The 15,804-nt window shown below is 38.8% G+C and overlaps 1 protein-coding gene and 1 long non-coding RNA gene across 13 annotated transcripts in view; both read left to right on the top strand.

Moving 5' to 3' along the window:
- Positions 1 to 15,804, top strand: part of ASPH (aspartate beta-hydroxylase) — a 164,171-nt gene that overhangs the window by 74,001 nt on the left and 74,366 nt on the right. For all 12 annotated transcript variants that reach the window (XR_006414046.1, XM_044423800.1, XM_044423791.1 and 9 more), the window contains 4 exons: positions 205 to 246; positions 1,061 to 1,093; positions 1,975 to 2,025; positions 2,828 to 2,872. Coding sequence is in view for 11 of the 12 variants with exons in the window: in XM_044423800.1 (XP_044279735.1) it covers positions 205 to 246; positions 1,061 to 1,093; positions 1,975 to 2,025; positions 2,828 to 2,872 (171 nt within the window). In the remaining variant the exon portion in view is untranslated. The remainder of the gene's footprint in view (positions 1 to 204; positions 247 to 1,060; positions 1,094 to 1,974; positions 2,026 to 2,827; positions 2,873 to 15,804) is intronic.
- LOC123020304 lies at positions 8,624 to 14,170 on the top strand. The gene is made up of 2 exons (XR_006414047.1): positions 8,624 to 9,643; positions 12,082 to 14,170. It is a non-coding gene; the product is annotated as an uncharacterized LOC123020304 (long non-coding RNA).

Consider the following 15,804-nt stretch of genomic DNA (forward strand, 5'->3'; position numbering starts at 1 on the left):
TCTAAATTATCTGCTTCTCAAGCCACTTCTCCTAACCCCATTACTTCCAGTCACATTTTCATGAAAAATTTGACCCTCAACACATTTAGTCTCTTTCCTGTAATGTAGAAAACTTGGGACCAGACTTACTTTTCCCCCTTCATCTATGAAGCTTGCCCCCTTTGTTTTCTTATGAATTATATTACACTGTTGTTCTGTTTTCAGATGGTGAGCCTTTACAGGAACATGAATACGAAAACATTCCAGGTAAAAACATAATATTTAAAAGAAGTTATGTATATTGCTAGACTGAATGTTTTATAGTAGCAGCAGTGTTGGCCTTTCAGGCCCACAGATTTTGCACACAAAGTAGTCTCATAAAAATTGGCATAAAACTTTATCTGTACATAATCAGTGTGATATGTATCTGTATTTTGCAGTAATTTATATACATTATACATATCTTAGACAACCACAGCCAAGCATGGCTTCCTTTATGGGTACACAAAGTAAAATAAGTGTTTACGATTATAGTGCATGTCTACAAATACATCTTTACAACTCTTTGATGATCAATTTCATAATATTGCTTTGTGATTCTTAAATAGTGTCACTGACACATTGCCATATTTGCACTAGGATTGGGATGAACCCTGTTGGAATCCATCCCTCTACCATCCACAGACTTGCGCTCATGCTTGGCCCAGTCCTAGGGACCGACCTGCTGCATCCAGTGCAGCCCACAGCAGCAGCAGGCACAGAAGAGGGTTGCTGCTTTTATAGTGCATGGGGCTTCATTCCTGGTGAGCACCCCACAAATACTGGGAACTTGTGCCAGGAACTTGTGCTCAGGCCCTCTACAAGCAGATTAGAATTTGGGGACCTAGCCTAGGGAATCCAACAGCTTCCCACCCACCAACAGATTTGTTCTCACATCCTTCATTTGAACTGACTTTTGATTGTATTAAATAGATAGAAGCCCTATAATTTTTCATATAACCTATCTTTACAAAAGATCTTTTGATTTCATTAGCATTGCTTTTCCAAAGTCTAAGAAATTTATTTCTTGTGTACCTAACAGAACCAGCTGAGAGCACTGAATCACAACTTGAAAGTGAGTATACCAGAAATCTTAGTAGAAGAAAAGATATGTAGAAAATGAAGCATATTCATATTTTATGCCCTCTTTAAAGACAATTGGGATAACTATTTTAGCACCTATTCACATTAGCAGGGAAATATTTGCAGAATAGTTGCAATGTAAGTTTCTTGGCTAAATGCAGTGGCTGAGACATCTAAATGATATGAGACAGGACTAGGCAAATGTATTTTGGTTCCTAGATACAAATCCAAATGATTACTGATCTTCCCTAAAACCAGTAGCACAGTGAACTCCACTGATGCCTGTGAAAAATGCAGTATTCCACTGTCATAGTACATGACATTAAAATTGTGTTAATGTATGCTATGTGGAAGTTGATATGTATGAACTTAATCTTCCCATCCCTTTCCTATTGTACAACATAGGCATCTGTGGTTGAAATCGTATTTGTGGCAGAGGCCCAGTTTAGACTCCAAGCTTGAAGATATGTAAAAGTTCAGCAGGAGGGTATGATTTGAAGTGGAGAAATGTCCAGTAGTGTGGATGGAGCAAGGGGAAGAAAGACACTTAGAAGCTGTGAATATAGTTTTGGTATCCTGTGCCCAAACTTTACTTTCACTGTACTTCACTGTACTTTTTACCCCTTTTAACTTTTCAGTAGGAGTTCAATGCTATGCTTCATAGACTTGTCACACACGCAAGCTTAGAATTTGACTGCATGTTTTCCTTAAGGTTCATAAAATCATTGTAGAATTCTGAGAATTTGAGTTTTTACTTGCTTTTATTTTTAATCTAGTTTTTTTAGTTTGCGAAATAAGCCTGAATTATTGATAGTGATAAAAGATACATACAGTGGTAATATAACATACATTTTTCCAACTTGTTCATCATAGATGAGAGAGAATATACAGAGGATCCTGTTACTGCTCAGCCTCATGAGACAGGTGTGTAAAATATTTTCTCATGTTAAACTAGTACATTTTATGTAATGGTGTTCATACCTGGGTGTGACCAAAATTGTTCACCAAGGTATATAAAATGATTCTTCTGGTTATGTGATCATATATATCAATACAGAATGAGCAGAATTGTTTTGTAATCAGGTTCCTTAGATATTGGAATGCACACAGTGGTTCATTAGCTCTTCATGTTCCAGATGTCCTTAACGGCTACATATTACCGCAGCCTAATCCAGCAGATTGGTCAGGAATCCTTTGTAGAGCATGGAAGTCAGAAAGACAATGATCTTTTTCAGTGATAATCATGATAACTAAATAAAATGCATAGTCAGAAATGTAGATACAGGTTTCCATTTCTATATTCATGCAATATAATCATTTGTCAATAGTGTGATGTGCAGCATTAAAGGGAAAAGAGAGGGAAATGATTGCATAAATCTTAGTTCAAGGCTTGATTTTTTTGGTATAATGAAGGTACTTTTAACTGATACGCTTCCTATGCAGAAAACAGATATGTGAGGGAAGCAGAATTCAGTAAATAGTGACACCTAACAATTGTGCACACATGTACTGTCAGATGTGGTGGTCTTCCTATGGATTGTTTATGGATTCCGATACATACTCATGTAGGAATTTTGTCATGTTTTAAGCAACCCCTATTTGGTTAGACTACCAGTGCCACCACTAATGCCTTCATTATTTTATATCAGAGAAAAGAAACAAAACATTATTAAAATGTCTTTTAAAGCTTTCTTGTACTAAATGGCTGATAATCTTTGAATTACAGAAGTTCCTGTTCAAGCAGTTGATTATTCAAATGATGATTTAGTTGGTAAGTCAATCTTCAGAGCCCCTGAATTTCATTCTAATTAACATTTCAGATTGTTTGTTCAGATCACGTTAAATTTAGTGTAAAGCTAGAAAAGAAAGTTTGAACTTACTGCAAAATCTTCTGGAGTAACACCTATTTGAGGTATACAAAATCATGATCTGCGGGCAACTTTCTTTGTATACAACTTTAAAACATGGTAATCTGATGCTAGAAGCAAGCAGAATTTCACATTCTTTTTTCTTTGGCTTTGACTTCCAAGTCTCAGGACAATTAATAGATGTAGCTTTCATCTGAGGTTGGTATTTTATACACTGTTAGACCATTTTCCCCTCTAAGCCTATCTCTGTAGTGTCCCACTTGCCACCCATGTGCTAGCTCTGGTTTTATGTGAGAGCTCAATTTGCCACTAATAGAATATCCCTAGTAGCAACAATTATGATTAACTTCTGCAGACAGTCTTGCCACAAAAATAGGTTTGGTACACTGATAGTTTACTATGAGCATATTAGTACTAAGGTCTGGATGAAGGAGCCTGACACAGACTCTGATTTTTGAATTGCACAAGAATTGTCAAGGAAAATCATACTCAAGTTACTGCATGAACTAGAATCTGACAGTAATTGCTAAAACAAATTTAACTCTTATTGCAGTAAACTTAGTGTGGGTCAAGTCAAGCTAGTTTTTAGTAAGTACTGAATTGCTTCAACAGAAACATTTAAAAATCTTGTTGTAAAATGCATGTCTTGTGCAGTTTAAAAGGAGAAGAAATGTGGAGTGACCACTAAAGCATGGTGGAAGTAAAGGAGAAATGAACTCCTGCTTTGACCAAGGCTAAATACATTAGGAAGAACCTGGCAGAGAAATAGTTTATTCAGCCCAATTCATTTAAACATCTTTTGGAGGCACCATTAAACAAAATTATTGTCTAATTTTGTCCTTTGTGCAAGTCGTAGTCCATGGTATAACTTGAAAAAGGTGCTGCTCTTATTCTGTCCATGGTAGAAAACAGACCTTACAGAAAGCACTCTGTAGTGTCTACCATTTTGTCTTTCAAATACTCCCAAATATGAACATTGTTACAACTTCTTAGCCTAAAGAACTAGTCCCTGTGAGAGGAACATGACAGTTCCTCTCTTCATTTTTGCATTTAGTTAGTACATAAGGATTCTTTTTAAATTAGTGGGTCATCCATTCAAACCAATGGACAGTAGACTAAAGACAGATGAAGTATTCATACTAATAACCTGGACACTAAGCTCAACCTCTGAGGCTTTTCCCTAAGTGCCAACTTCTCAAGAGGCTTGGAGTGTGGCAAGCAGGGGGAAAGCCTTTTCTGTACTAGCTCCCCATCTTTGGAATAACTTTCCTGCTGTGTCCCACCTGGTGCCAAATATGCCACCTTTTTGGTGCCAGGTTATGATGGCCCTCTTTGCACAGGACTTTGAAGAACTCCCTGGTCATCCAGGGGCCTGATGGGTTTCTCTAGGTAATGTTTTCCTTTCTTTTTGGCTAGGTCTTCTAGTTTTACCATTGTTGCATTTTAATGTAATTACTTCCATTTTAAATTAATTTTTAAACTTTAAAATGTTGTTTTATGTACAGTTTTATTGTTTTTATATCTTGTGAGCCACCAAGAGAGCTTCAGCTATAGACAGTACACAAATAAAATGAATAAAATAATAATAAATCACTAATAGAATGTGCTGTCACAAGATGTTCCCTTGAAAATTAGCTTAAATGCCTTTTAAAGTAGGTAAGATTGTGATGGATAGATTTGTCGTGAATAGCAACAGTGTACCTCTGAATTTTGTTTCTCGGGGCAATCAGTGGAGAAGGAGATGATGGTTGCCTCTAGACTGTTTCCTATGCTGTGGTTCCTGGAAGTATCCAGTTGGCCACTTTATTTATTCATTTATTATTTATTAAAACATTTCTGTGCCGCCCCTTGCCGAAGCCTCAGGGCGGCTCACAACACAAAATAAAATACAATAAAATACAAAAATAACAATATAAAATTAGCAATATAAAATAAATAACAATATAAAAGAAGTCGCCCTGGCCAGATAAATAAGCAAATATTGTTAACAATTAAAATGACGCTTAAATAAAAAGGTCTTCGCCTGGCGCCGAAAAACAAATAACGACGGCGCCAGGCGGACCTCTCTGGGGAGCGCATTCCATAGATTGAGGACTTTTGATAGAGGATGCGCAACTAGATGGATCTTATGGTCTGATTAGCAGGAATCTTTCTTCAGAGTAAGTTATATGAAACAAATAGTCCTATGCCGTATTTACATGCAGAGTTGAAGGTCGAGAAGGGCAGAACCGCTGGACTCTATTTCAGGTTCCTTTCAGCTGCAGCACTTTTCTTTGCAAAACCTGAAAAGCACTGGAATAACAGGCATGGTTCTTCTGAGGATTCTGCCTCCTGTAGTTCCTCTTTAAATTATTATTATTATTATTATTATTATTATTATTATTATTATTATTATTATTACAACATTTCTATGCCGCCCCTTGCCGAAACCTCGGGGCGGCTTACAACATGATAAAATACATTGAAATACAATAGTACATAATAAATTACCATTAAATATAACAATACAAAAAATACATTGATTTACAAATACAAAATTAAAATTATCAGTATAAAATAAAAATATAGGAGGAGAAAGAGAAGGAAGAAGAAGTTGCCCAGGCCAGATCATATGTTTTAACAATTGAAATGATGTTTAAATAAAAAGGTCTTTACCTGGCGCCGAAAAACCAGTAACGACGGTGCCAGGCGGACCTCTTTGGGGAGTGAATTCCATAGGTTGGGCGCCACCGCAGAGAAAGCCCTCCTCCGGGTACTTACTCTCCTAATTTCTTTCATGGAGGGTTCCCGGAGAAGGGACTCTCCCGCAGATCTCAAAGGGCAGTCGGGCATATACGGACGTAAGCGCTCATTCAGGTAGCCAGGACCCAAGCCGTTTAGGGCTTTGTAGGTCATAATCAACACCTTGAATTGGGCCCGGGCTTCAATGGGAAGCCAGTGAAGCTGATGGAGGACTGGAGTCATGTGAGCATAACGCCCCGTCCCCGTCAGCAACCTGGCAGCTCTATTTTGCACCAATTGAAGTGTTCGGACTGTCTTCAGGGGAAGCCCCACGTAAAGCACGTTACAGAAGTCTAGGCGGGAAGTCACCAGCGCGTGTGTCACCGTCGCCAGGCAGTCGTATTCCAGGTAGGGGCGCAGCTGATTAATCAGCCGAAGCTGAAGGAAGGCGTTCCTCGCTACCGCTGTCACCTGAGCTTCCAAAGAAAGCTCCGGGTCGAGGAGTACACCTAAGCTGCGGACCTTATCCCTAAGAGGGAGTGTTGCACCATTCAGGACCAGGTCAAATCCACCCTCTCCGAAACCCGATCCGCCAACCAACAGGACCTCCGTCTTATCTGGGTTTCAGTTTATTGGCCCTCATCCATTCCCTTACCTCGGCCAAGCACCGGTTCAGCACAGCCACTGCCTCACCTGGATTAGTGGAGAATGAGAGGTAAAGCTGGGTATCATCAGCGTATTGATGATTCCGCAGCCCACACCTCCTGATGACCTCTCCCAGCGGTTTCATATAGATGTTAAATAGCAGAGGGGATAGAATGGAGCCCTGTGGTACCCCATGGCATAGCTGCCATGACGTAGAGACATGGTCCCCCAGCACTACCTTCTGGAATCGACCGTCGAGATAGGAGCGGAACCACTGCAAAGCAGTGCCTCCAACCCCCAATCCCGCAAGTCTATCCAGAAGGATACCATGGTCGATGGTATCGAAAGCCGCCGAGAGGTCCCGAAGAACCAACAGGGATGTACTCCCCCTGTCCTTCTCCCTGCACAGGTCGTCGTACAGGGCGACCAAGGCAGATTCAGTACTGTACCCGGGTCTGAAGCCGGACTGAAAAGGATCCAGATAATCAGTTTCCTCCAAGAGTGCTTGGAGTTGTCCCGCCACCACTCACTCCAGCACCTTGCCCAGAAATGGGATGTTGGCCACAGGTCTATAGTTAGTGGCCATCTCTGGATCCAGTGACGCTTTCTTCAGGACCGGTCGTATTACCGCCTCCTTTAAAGGGGCAGGCACTCGACCCTCCCTCAGAAAAGCGTTAACCACTTCCAAAATCCAGGTCCCAATCCCGTGCTTGGAGTTATTTATTAACCAAGACGGGCAAGGATCCAATAGGCAAGTGGTGGGACGTACTCTTCCAAGCACCTTGTCCACATCATTGGGCCGCAATAATTGAAATTCCTCCAGTAATTTTGGACCAGACGGTGGCATTGGCGACTCCTCAGAGACCTCTAATTCATTAGTGGAGTCCAGCTCGTGACGAATCTGAGCGATTTTCTCCCTGAAATGCCTGGCAAAGTCGTCACAGCGGGCCTTTGAGGGTGGCATCGGATCTTCCTTAGGACCCGGGCGAACCAGGCCTTGCACCACTCGAAAAAGCTCCGCTGGACGGGATTGTGAGGAGGCAATGGAAGCAGAAAAAAACTTCTTTTTCGCCGCCTTCACCGCCACAGCATAGGCCCGATAGTGGGCTCTCAAGTGTGTTCGGTCAGATTCATCCCGTGATTTCCTCCACCTACGCTCTAGCCGTCTCCCAACTCGCTTCATCGCCCGTAATTCAGGTGTATACCAAGGGGAAGAGCGGACTCTGCCCGGTGGGAGAGTAGACCTTTCCTACTTTGAAGATAAATATTCAAAAATGTAAAGAGAGCTGATTTTCAGTAGCAAGCAATATGGTATTGCTGTGACAGCTGTGCTATAACAGGTTCTGCCTTTCCATTCTTTTTCATATGAACATCAGTACAGGTCTCTGAAATTTCCTTTGGAGCAGCATATTATTATCAGCAGCCTTAACAACTCATTGTGGAATCTCTTTGGAGATGTGTCAAATTAACTGAAGGCCTGAGGAAATACTGTCAGGGACCAAATGTTCAGAACAGTCAGGTGGTAGAGGTACAAACAGTACCCAGGGTCCTGGAGCCTGCTATTTGTCTCCAGTGCATTACAGCCCTTCAACTATAGTCTTAGCATGTAAATGTTCTAGAATAATGCCAAAGAGCCTGGTCTTCACTCAGCTGCTGTATCTTGGCTTTATTATGCATCTTTGGCTGCATCCACTTCTCCATATTTCAAGACATCCTCAATTCTGTTACACTTTGTAAAGAAAAGGAACTTGCATATTTTATTTCAACCAGAGTTTAATCCTTTGAGGACTCAAATGCTATAGAAGTGCAGAAAACAGGGGTGGCTGCAGAAAAGTCTAGCCACATTTTTTCTCTTTGCTGTCATAGAGTCAGCCTTATCAACCAATGAAAAGCAGAAGCTCCCAAGAATGGTGTATGTTCAACTACTGGGACTCACGTTCCTTCAGAAATACTAGATGGGATTCAGCCTGTGTACCACTACCAAGCTCTGGCCAAAGAAAAAAAAAATAGGATAATCAATCAGGCCAACAAAGAAGGAGTAGGACACAGCAAGTCTTAAGCTGAAACCAAACATCAGAGCAACAAGGATACTACTGTATTTTTCTCTTATAACAGAACCACCATACTTTGTTTCTGCTTTACGTTCACTGCATCTGCTATGCCTTGTTTCCAGAAATTTGGAATTAGTAGGAGCTGGGCCTAAGACCATATTGTAAACAGTGGACACCTATAGGTTTCAGCTTGAACAACTTAAATATCTAAGTACATTTTCACTCAAATGGGGTAGAGACAGAAAATCACAAGTCTAATCTTCTAAAGAAAGAGAATGATCTGGATGAGCTTCAAAAGTACAAATACGATCTTTTGAACACATCTGCAGTATTTATCAACACATACTGTGGGAGAAACTGTGGGATTTCATGTTTCTTGCACAAATGTAGCAGAGGTAGAAATAGTGTATTTGGCATTAGATTTGCATTAAGACATGTTTACAGATTTTCAATAATAGCCTTGGTGTTGGACACTGCAAGTTAAGACTAAGGGGGGGTGGGTCAAAATAGCAAATTTCCAAATGCTTTCCTGTAAGATAAAAATGTGTTCAAAGTTTTGGGCATCCGTTTTAGAACTGTATATTTAGTATTTCTCAGTTTAGCTATATTTGATTCTGTTGGTTAAAAAATTTAATATTTTTAAAACTGTTCCTATGGTTGCCTAGATACAGTTGAAAGCATACCAGTTCTTGTCAGCAGGGCTTATGTTAAAGTAAAAAGAAACAGTGTGGAGGAAGAAAGGTCAGCAGTTGACAAATTAACAGTACACAGTTGGAAAAATGAGTAGTGAACAGTAAACATGCTATAAATAATCAATGCCAATAAAGAATAGTCAGAGAAAATCTGGTAATAATGGTGTTGCAGATATAGTGAGTTTAAAATGAATCAGAAAAGGCTTGACATGAAGTATTTGGTATTGATATGGAACATGAAAAAGAGGAAAGGAAACATTCTAGCGAAGTTTGAGGCATTGTATGATCTAGGGAAAAAGAAGTAGAAGAAGCAAAGGGGGGGACCAAATAGAAAATAAACTTATATTGAACAGAAACAATAACAATTTTGATTTTAACAAATTTGAGAATATATGATGTTAAGAAAACAGTTTTTCTTCAACAGTAAATAGCAATAGGATTTTGTAACCAGATGGTTGAAGAAGACATAAAGGTATAAAACTAAGATGGCTAGACTATAAAATGGTGTAGATAAAAGGAATTTACTGAAAGAAGAAAGAGTAATCCAGATATATTTCTTTGGAATGTGAGTATGGTCTTCTTTTGCAGTGTGTGGTTTGACCTAACTGTTCAGTTAAAAAAGCAGTTCAGTTTGCCATTTAATTGGGCAAGTAGCAGCTGTGCCTACATGATAGCAGAATGACAAAATACACCACAGTCTTCAGCTTGTCATAATGCCTGCTCCTCTTGCTGCTCTGATATTCACTGCTTTTTCCCCATCCTTACAAGTTTTGTTGATCATTCTGCACAAGAGAACTTTTAAAGTGCACAGCTTGGTAGGTTTGTCGCTTTTCACTGTGCAACTGTGTTATAGAAAATGTTTGAGCAAGGTGCAGTCTCATACTGCAGGAGAACATGTAATGGCATAGGCTGAGCTGGTCATATGGACTATAAATGTAGCATGCCTACTGGGAAGAATACTCCTAATCAGGTGGAAAGAGCTGTACAATCAGTTTCTCTCTATCATCAAGTCAACCCTGTATATTCCCCTGCAGAGGGAATTCGCACTAAACTGAAGTAGTTCTCTTACTGTTAGCTGCAGTTGTGATAGGTGCCTCTGTTTTTTCTTTTACTGCAAGTTTTAAGGGTACTGATCTTTCAAAAGCCAGTTCCAAACTTATTGGAATGGTTGTCTAAGCAGCTTTCAGCACTGGATTTCTTTATCTTTGTAGCACAGTGTAGACTGTGAACTGTTAGTGGAAGGCCCTTCCTTGCATCAGATATCCTTTTATTCTTTTCAGATTCTATGATTCATTGAATAGGTGGGTGCTGAAAAGTTTGGGTGGAAAGAATAGGAATTCTATCTTTGTTTGGAACCTTATGTTTTTGAGGTTTGACACTGCTTTATGGGCTTTATGGTAAACCCCAGACCTGCCTTTCTGTTTCAGTGCAGTTCTTCTGTGCCTGGATGTGATGGGTTGCCAGTCACCCTATATTCTGGCAGTGCCCTTTTGATCTGTTTTGACAAAACTTCTGTCTTCTGGTGGCCTCTGAAATAAAAGGAAGCACTGTTGGTGATGGACTAATATAGTTCATAAAAGTCCATAAAGAGGATAACATAGCATGTCTGAACTTGCGGTTAAAAATGGTAGCCAGGCCATTCTGGTTATGAGTATTTAAAGTCTATTCTGCTGGTCTAAGTAACCTTTCGCCCAGGGCCAGTACTGGGGAAAGTGTACTGTTGTGCTTACTTCCTGCCTGGGGGTTTTCCATAGGCATCTGGTTGGCCACTTTAGAAACTGGCTATTGGACTTGAGAAGCTTTTAGTCTGATCCGGTGAAACTCTTCTTAACTAGGGGTATCCATTAAGGACGAGCTGGTGTGAAATATCTCTAGGCAGCATAAAAAAGAAAACAGTTTCTCAACCAGTTGGTGCCACAGTTTGCACTACCTTTTTGTTACAGTTGTGAAATCTGACTTTATGGTCTTCAGTGGCTTCAGGCCAGTGGTTGACAAGGCAAATTTTCTTTTCACCTTTAATTGTCACATAGATTTGTAGTCCCCCTTCTCCCTTCTTTTTCTCACACCAATCCATAGAATATGACCATTTGTTCTCTTGCTCCTTTGGGTTTTCTTTTTGTATAAACCCGGAACAGCACCAGGACTTCATGTATGGTACTGTCCCTTCCCTCACATCTTGGTCAATCCACTGCATTTTTAAGTCTTCAGCTGTCCAAACAGGACACCTGCCTGTTAGATATCTGTTTTGGCTTCTTTATTTCTGCTGTTGCTGCAGTTGTCATAGCATTCTCAGTAGCACTTCATTTATATGAAGAGGTTCATTTGCTAGATGAACAGAGGACAATATGAACAGTGTTTTCTCAGCTTCACACTTAACCCCACTTGTTTGCCTTTATTTTTCTAATTATCTTACTATCTCTTGTTGGTATTAGTAGCAAGTTGGAAGTGCTTATGAACAACTTTTCCTGGCCACTTCATTTTCAGCATAACTTTTCTATCCCATACTGTCCCCAAATAGATACATAAAAGCCTGTTCTCAAAACGTTGTCACACTGTGAGCAAAAAATAGAACCCAGGATGGACATTGTTTAGATGAAGAGGTAGAGCTATGCAAAGAGACCAGGTTTTATTTTAAATGGATGTGACATCAGAGACAGCAGGGTTAAACCTCATCTCAGAATGTAGCTCCTTGTTCTCTCCTTTATTTTATCACATGGAAGTGAATGGTTGCCATTTACCCTACTTGAATAGAAAGTAAATTAGAGAATGTTATGATGTAAGCAAAACATTCCCTTCTTTTGTTAACACTGAGTTGCCCAGCCTTCATTGGCAGGTTACTGCAGTGGGGATAGCAACTTTGTGTTTAATTAGTATAGTTTTAGTAAAATATAGATGCAACCAAATTCAGTATTCTGTTACAAAGTTGCATTAGTATTAAAGAGTATTTTAAAATAATTTGTATCATGGTTGGTCCTCTAATTTAGATTTCCCTTATTTTTTCAGATACATAAAGCTTCAAAAAGACTGTCCCTACAACAGGAGGACCAGCCTATACCATACTCTGCACAATGGGAACAGATGTTTGTTATAGACTTTTAATGACGTAATTAACCAAGCAGTTCAAAAATTTTGTGGGGTGTGAGGGGAGAAACACTAAAACGCAATTTACAAATGATGGTATCAGACCACTCCATCTGGAATGCGTTTCTTGTAAAAGTTATTAATAAGGTGTGGTAAGCAATAGAAGACCTTTAAATATGCAATGTAGATTTTTTATTCATTTTAATAATTAAAAATTCAAAAACTGTCACTTGTGAAATTGCCTAAAAACTGAACTTTTGTAGCACTCATTTAACATTTTAATAGATCTTTAGCATATAGTTAGAATCCTAATAACATTTTTTGTCTTTTGTGGCATTTAGTATACAACATACTTGTATTTGCCTCTTGTTAGTGATGGAGCAGTTCATTCTATCTGAAATTTAGTGGTGCTGTTCACATAATTGTTAATATGATATTTATAATTGAATTAAAATTTAATATATACATATGTGGAAACATGACAGTTTGGAAATGATCTAAGTTACTAAAGTTTTAAAATGTGAACAAAACGATGTTTTGCTTTTTTACATCTATTATGGCAAATACTAGTAAAATAGCTGTGAAATTTTGACTTGGACCTTTACATACTGGTTTTGTATGTGAATATTTCCAGTGAGCTTCAGCTCATTTAGAGCAAATAACTTAATCATGGATATAAGCCATTAGGTTATGAGTTTTTTTCCTGTCTTGTTCTGATTGCCTCTTCTCATGATGAACATTTTATGAACATTTTATGCTGGGAGACTTGATACTAAAGCAAACACTGAATAATTCCATAGCAATCCAGATGTGTTTAAATTGGCAAGAAGCCACATGTCTATTATCTGCATGAGTTTAATGATTTTTTTTCATTTTGCTCTTTTGCCTGATGACATCTCAGCTGCAGTTTTAGTAGACTGGCTATTGCAGTCATATCTGCATAAATTCTTTCTGAAATACCTAGGATTACTCCAGAGGCATTGGTTCCAGGGCTGCAGTTGTTTTCAGATGAATCAGAATTTGATTGGTCTTAGCACACATGCTTGACCAGAACAAATTATTATTATAAATATTAATCAGCATGTATTAATAAAATCATTTTTTACTGACTGAAGGTGAGCTTTCAAAAGGATGGCGTGTTAGTTAATTGTTGCATGGTGCTGTTCCATAATCTTAGAGTCATATTAGTTTAATTACTTATTTTTATTTCCCCATCCCCAGCTCAGTAATAATTTGCATGATCACATGCTTACTTAGAGAAGCAGAGCAGCACTTTCAGTTTAAACTGAAGGAAATACTTAAGTACTATAGAAGTCAATGGGGATTCATTGGCAATTTTTTAGAATGTGACTTTTAAACTGTAGCCAGTGCTTGAACTTATTTCATTTCATTTAATTTAGAAACATTCAATAGAAATGGAGCATGGGCTCTGCATATTTCTTATGCTGGAATCTATAGTGAGGTATCTACATAGTGTTGGACATTAATGTAGTTTATCTCTATGAGCATTTTCCCTTCCTGCATGGACACTGCACCTCTGTATAGAAGGATTTCCATAAGTCATAACAGAACCCTGTTTTCCCCCTTCCTCCATGGTGTGTATGCACAGGCATCACACAGGACCAATATGGGAAATATGAGACCTGGGCAGGAAGGATTATGCTATATGAATTTATACATATCAGGAAGCAAAGTGTTCTTGTTCACAAAGTGAAAACATGTATTTCTAAAAGAGACAGCAATACTTTTTTATAAAGCCATACTTTTAAGGAATGGGATTAAACTGAGATTGTTTTTGACAAATTTAATTTTTGTACAATAACAATATATTTATAAAATGCTGGAATACAGTTTATTATGCTGTGATCTCATTTTTAAAATTCTCATAATGATAGGATTTTCATGTTTACACAAGTGTGCCATGGGGTGGCAAGGGGAAGGGGACTTTTGAAAATGCATAGTTTCTTCTGTGTTGATATTTGCTGCAATAAAGTACAGAAGAATATTTTCACTGGTGGAGTCATTATTTTCCAAAATATCAACACCTTTTCTGCAATGCCTCTGTGTCTTAATTACCTCCTACTATTCGAATGTCTAGTTTTTTAGCATTTGGATGGTTAAAACTAGCTGACTGTGCAATGCACTTTTTAACATTGAAGCAAACGGATAGACGCCATCATCCACTTGAGTGTAGGTTCACATTATATGTAGTAAAGCCACATCCAGAGCTGAGGCAAAATTTTGACTGGTTTTACACACAACACTAACCCATTGTATGTGTTCTTGAATTCTTAGTTGTGATGTGTGAAAATGGCCCTGCTAACAAACCATGATTTATTAACCACGAATAACCCAGAAAGACAATCCATGGTTTGTTTGTTTAAACCATGAGTTACTGTTACGTATGAAACTAGAACCATGTGTTGTTTCACCAGGCTACAAAGCAGTAAACCCAGCCCAACTGTTCTACACAGCTGTACTATGGTACCAGAAAGGCATTTGGAATACATGGAGGGAGGGAGTAAAGGGAGAAGGAAACAGAATGACCCAGGAATTGAGAAAACATACCATACTTTCTGCCAGGCAAATTTAAGCTAGGGCACCAAACTGTGGATTGAAGAAACGACGAGTTAGTGCTATGTGTACTTGCCTTTGTTTTATGTATTATATCAAGAGTAGCTCACACTGGAAAAAGTGCTTTGGTGATAAGGCTTGGAAAAAGTGAAAGTGCTTAGTATGAGCAGGAAAAGGACAGGACTGGAGATAACTCATTGGCCATCATGAAGAGACCAACTGCCAGCACATGGCTGAGCTGTATTATAGTAAGAACAGGATTGAAACTTATATTCAATATAACAGAAGAACTTGCTTCACAATGACCACCACAGTGTCTCCTGGCACTTCAGGGACTGACAGATATATTATGGCATGATGAATGTGTTAGTTCTTAATATGTCACAAGACCTCTTGAGAACACTTCTGTAACAAATGAACAAGGCTATCTTTTCCTAAATATCCTTCACATGGTACACTGGATAATGGTTATGATGGCACAATCAACCCTAGGATGCCAACAAGTTAATATTCAGTTTGGAGAGTCAGATGTTAAAATGAAACTATCATGAATGTAAAAAGACTTCTTTCTAATAACCATTATAATCTCTTGAACTGATATTGTTGAAGAGGATGTAGGGCACTTTAAATGTGTGGATTAAAATTTTCTGTATCTTTAAAAAACTACAAATAGCAGGGTTTGCTTGCAGGGTGTGGGAGGCTGATCAGAATGGGAGGTGGAAATGTATATTCACACCTCAGTTGCTGAATCTCATGGAAAGTTTTGCCTCCAAAATTTCTACATGCATTAGAAGGAATAAAGCTGTTACTGAGACTGCTGATAAATCATGGCAGCTTCTTTGCATAGTTCCCACGTGGAAACTGGAAAGTTGTTCGTTGATTACACATGACTTTGGCCAGATCTTGAATACACATATTGCCTCACATATAGGAATCAAAAGTGTGTGTGGAGGGGTTGGGTAGCTGGTATATATAAACCAGATCAAACTCTGAGCTACAGTTGCAGCATTCTGTAAACAATGCACCCAAAAAAATATATCCTGCCATCTGAAATGTATACAAACTATGAGA

This window comes from Varanus komodoensis, unplaced genomic scaffold, assembly GCF_004798865.1.
Source record: "Varanus komodoensis strain SLA01 unplaced genomic scaffold, ASM479886v1 scaffold14_1, whole genome shotgun sequence".
NCBI lineage: Eukaryota > Metazoa > Chordata > Lepidosauria > Squamata > Varanidae > Varanus > Varanus komodoensis.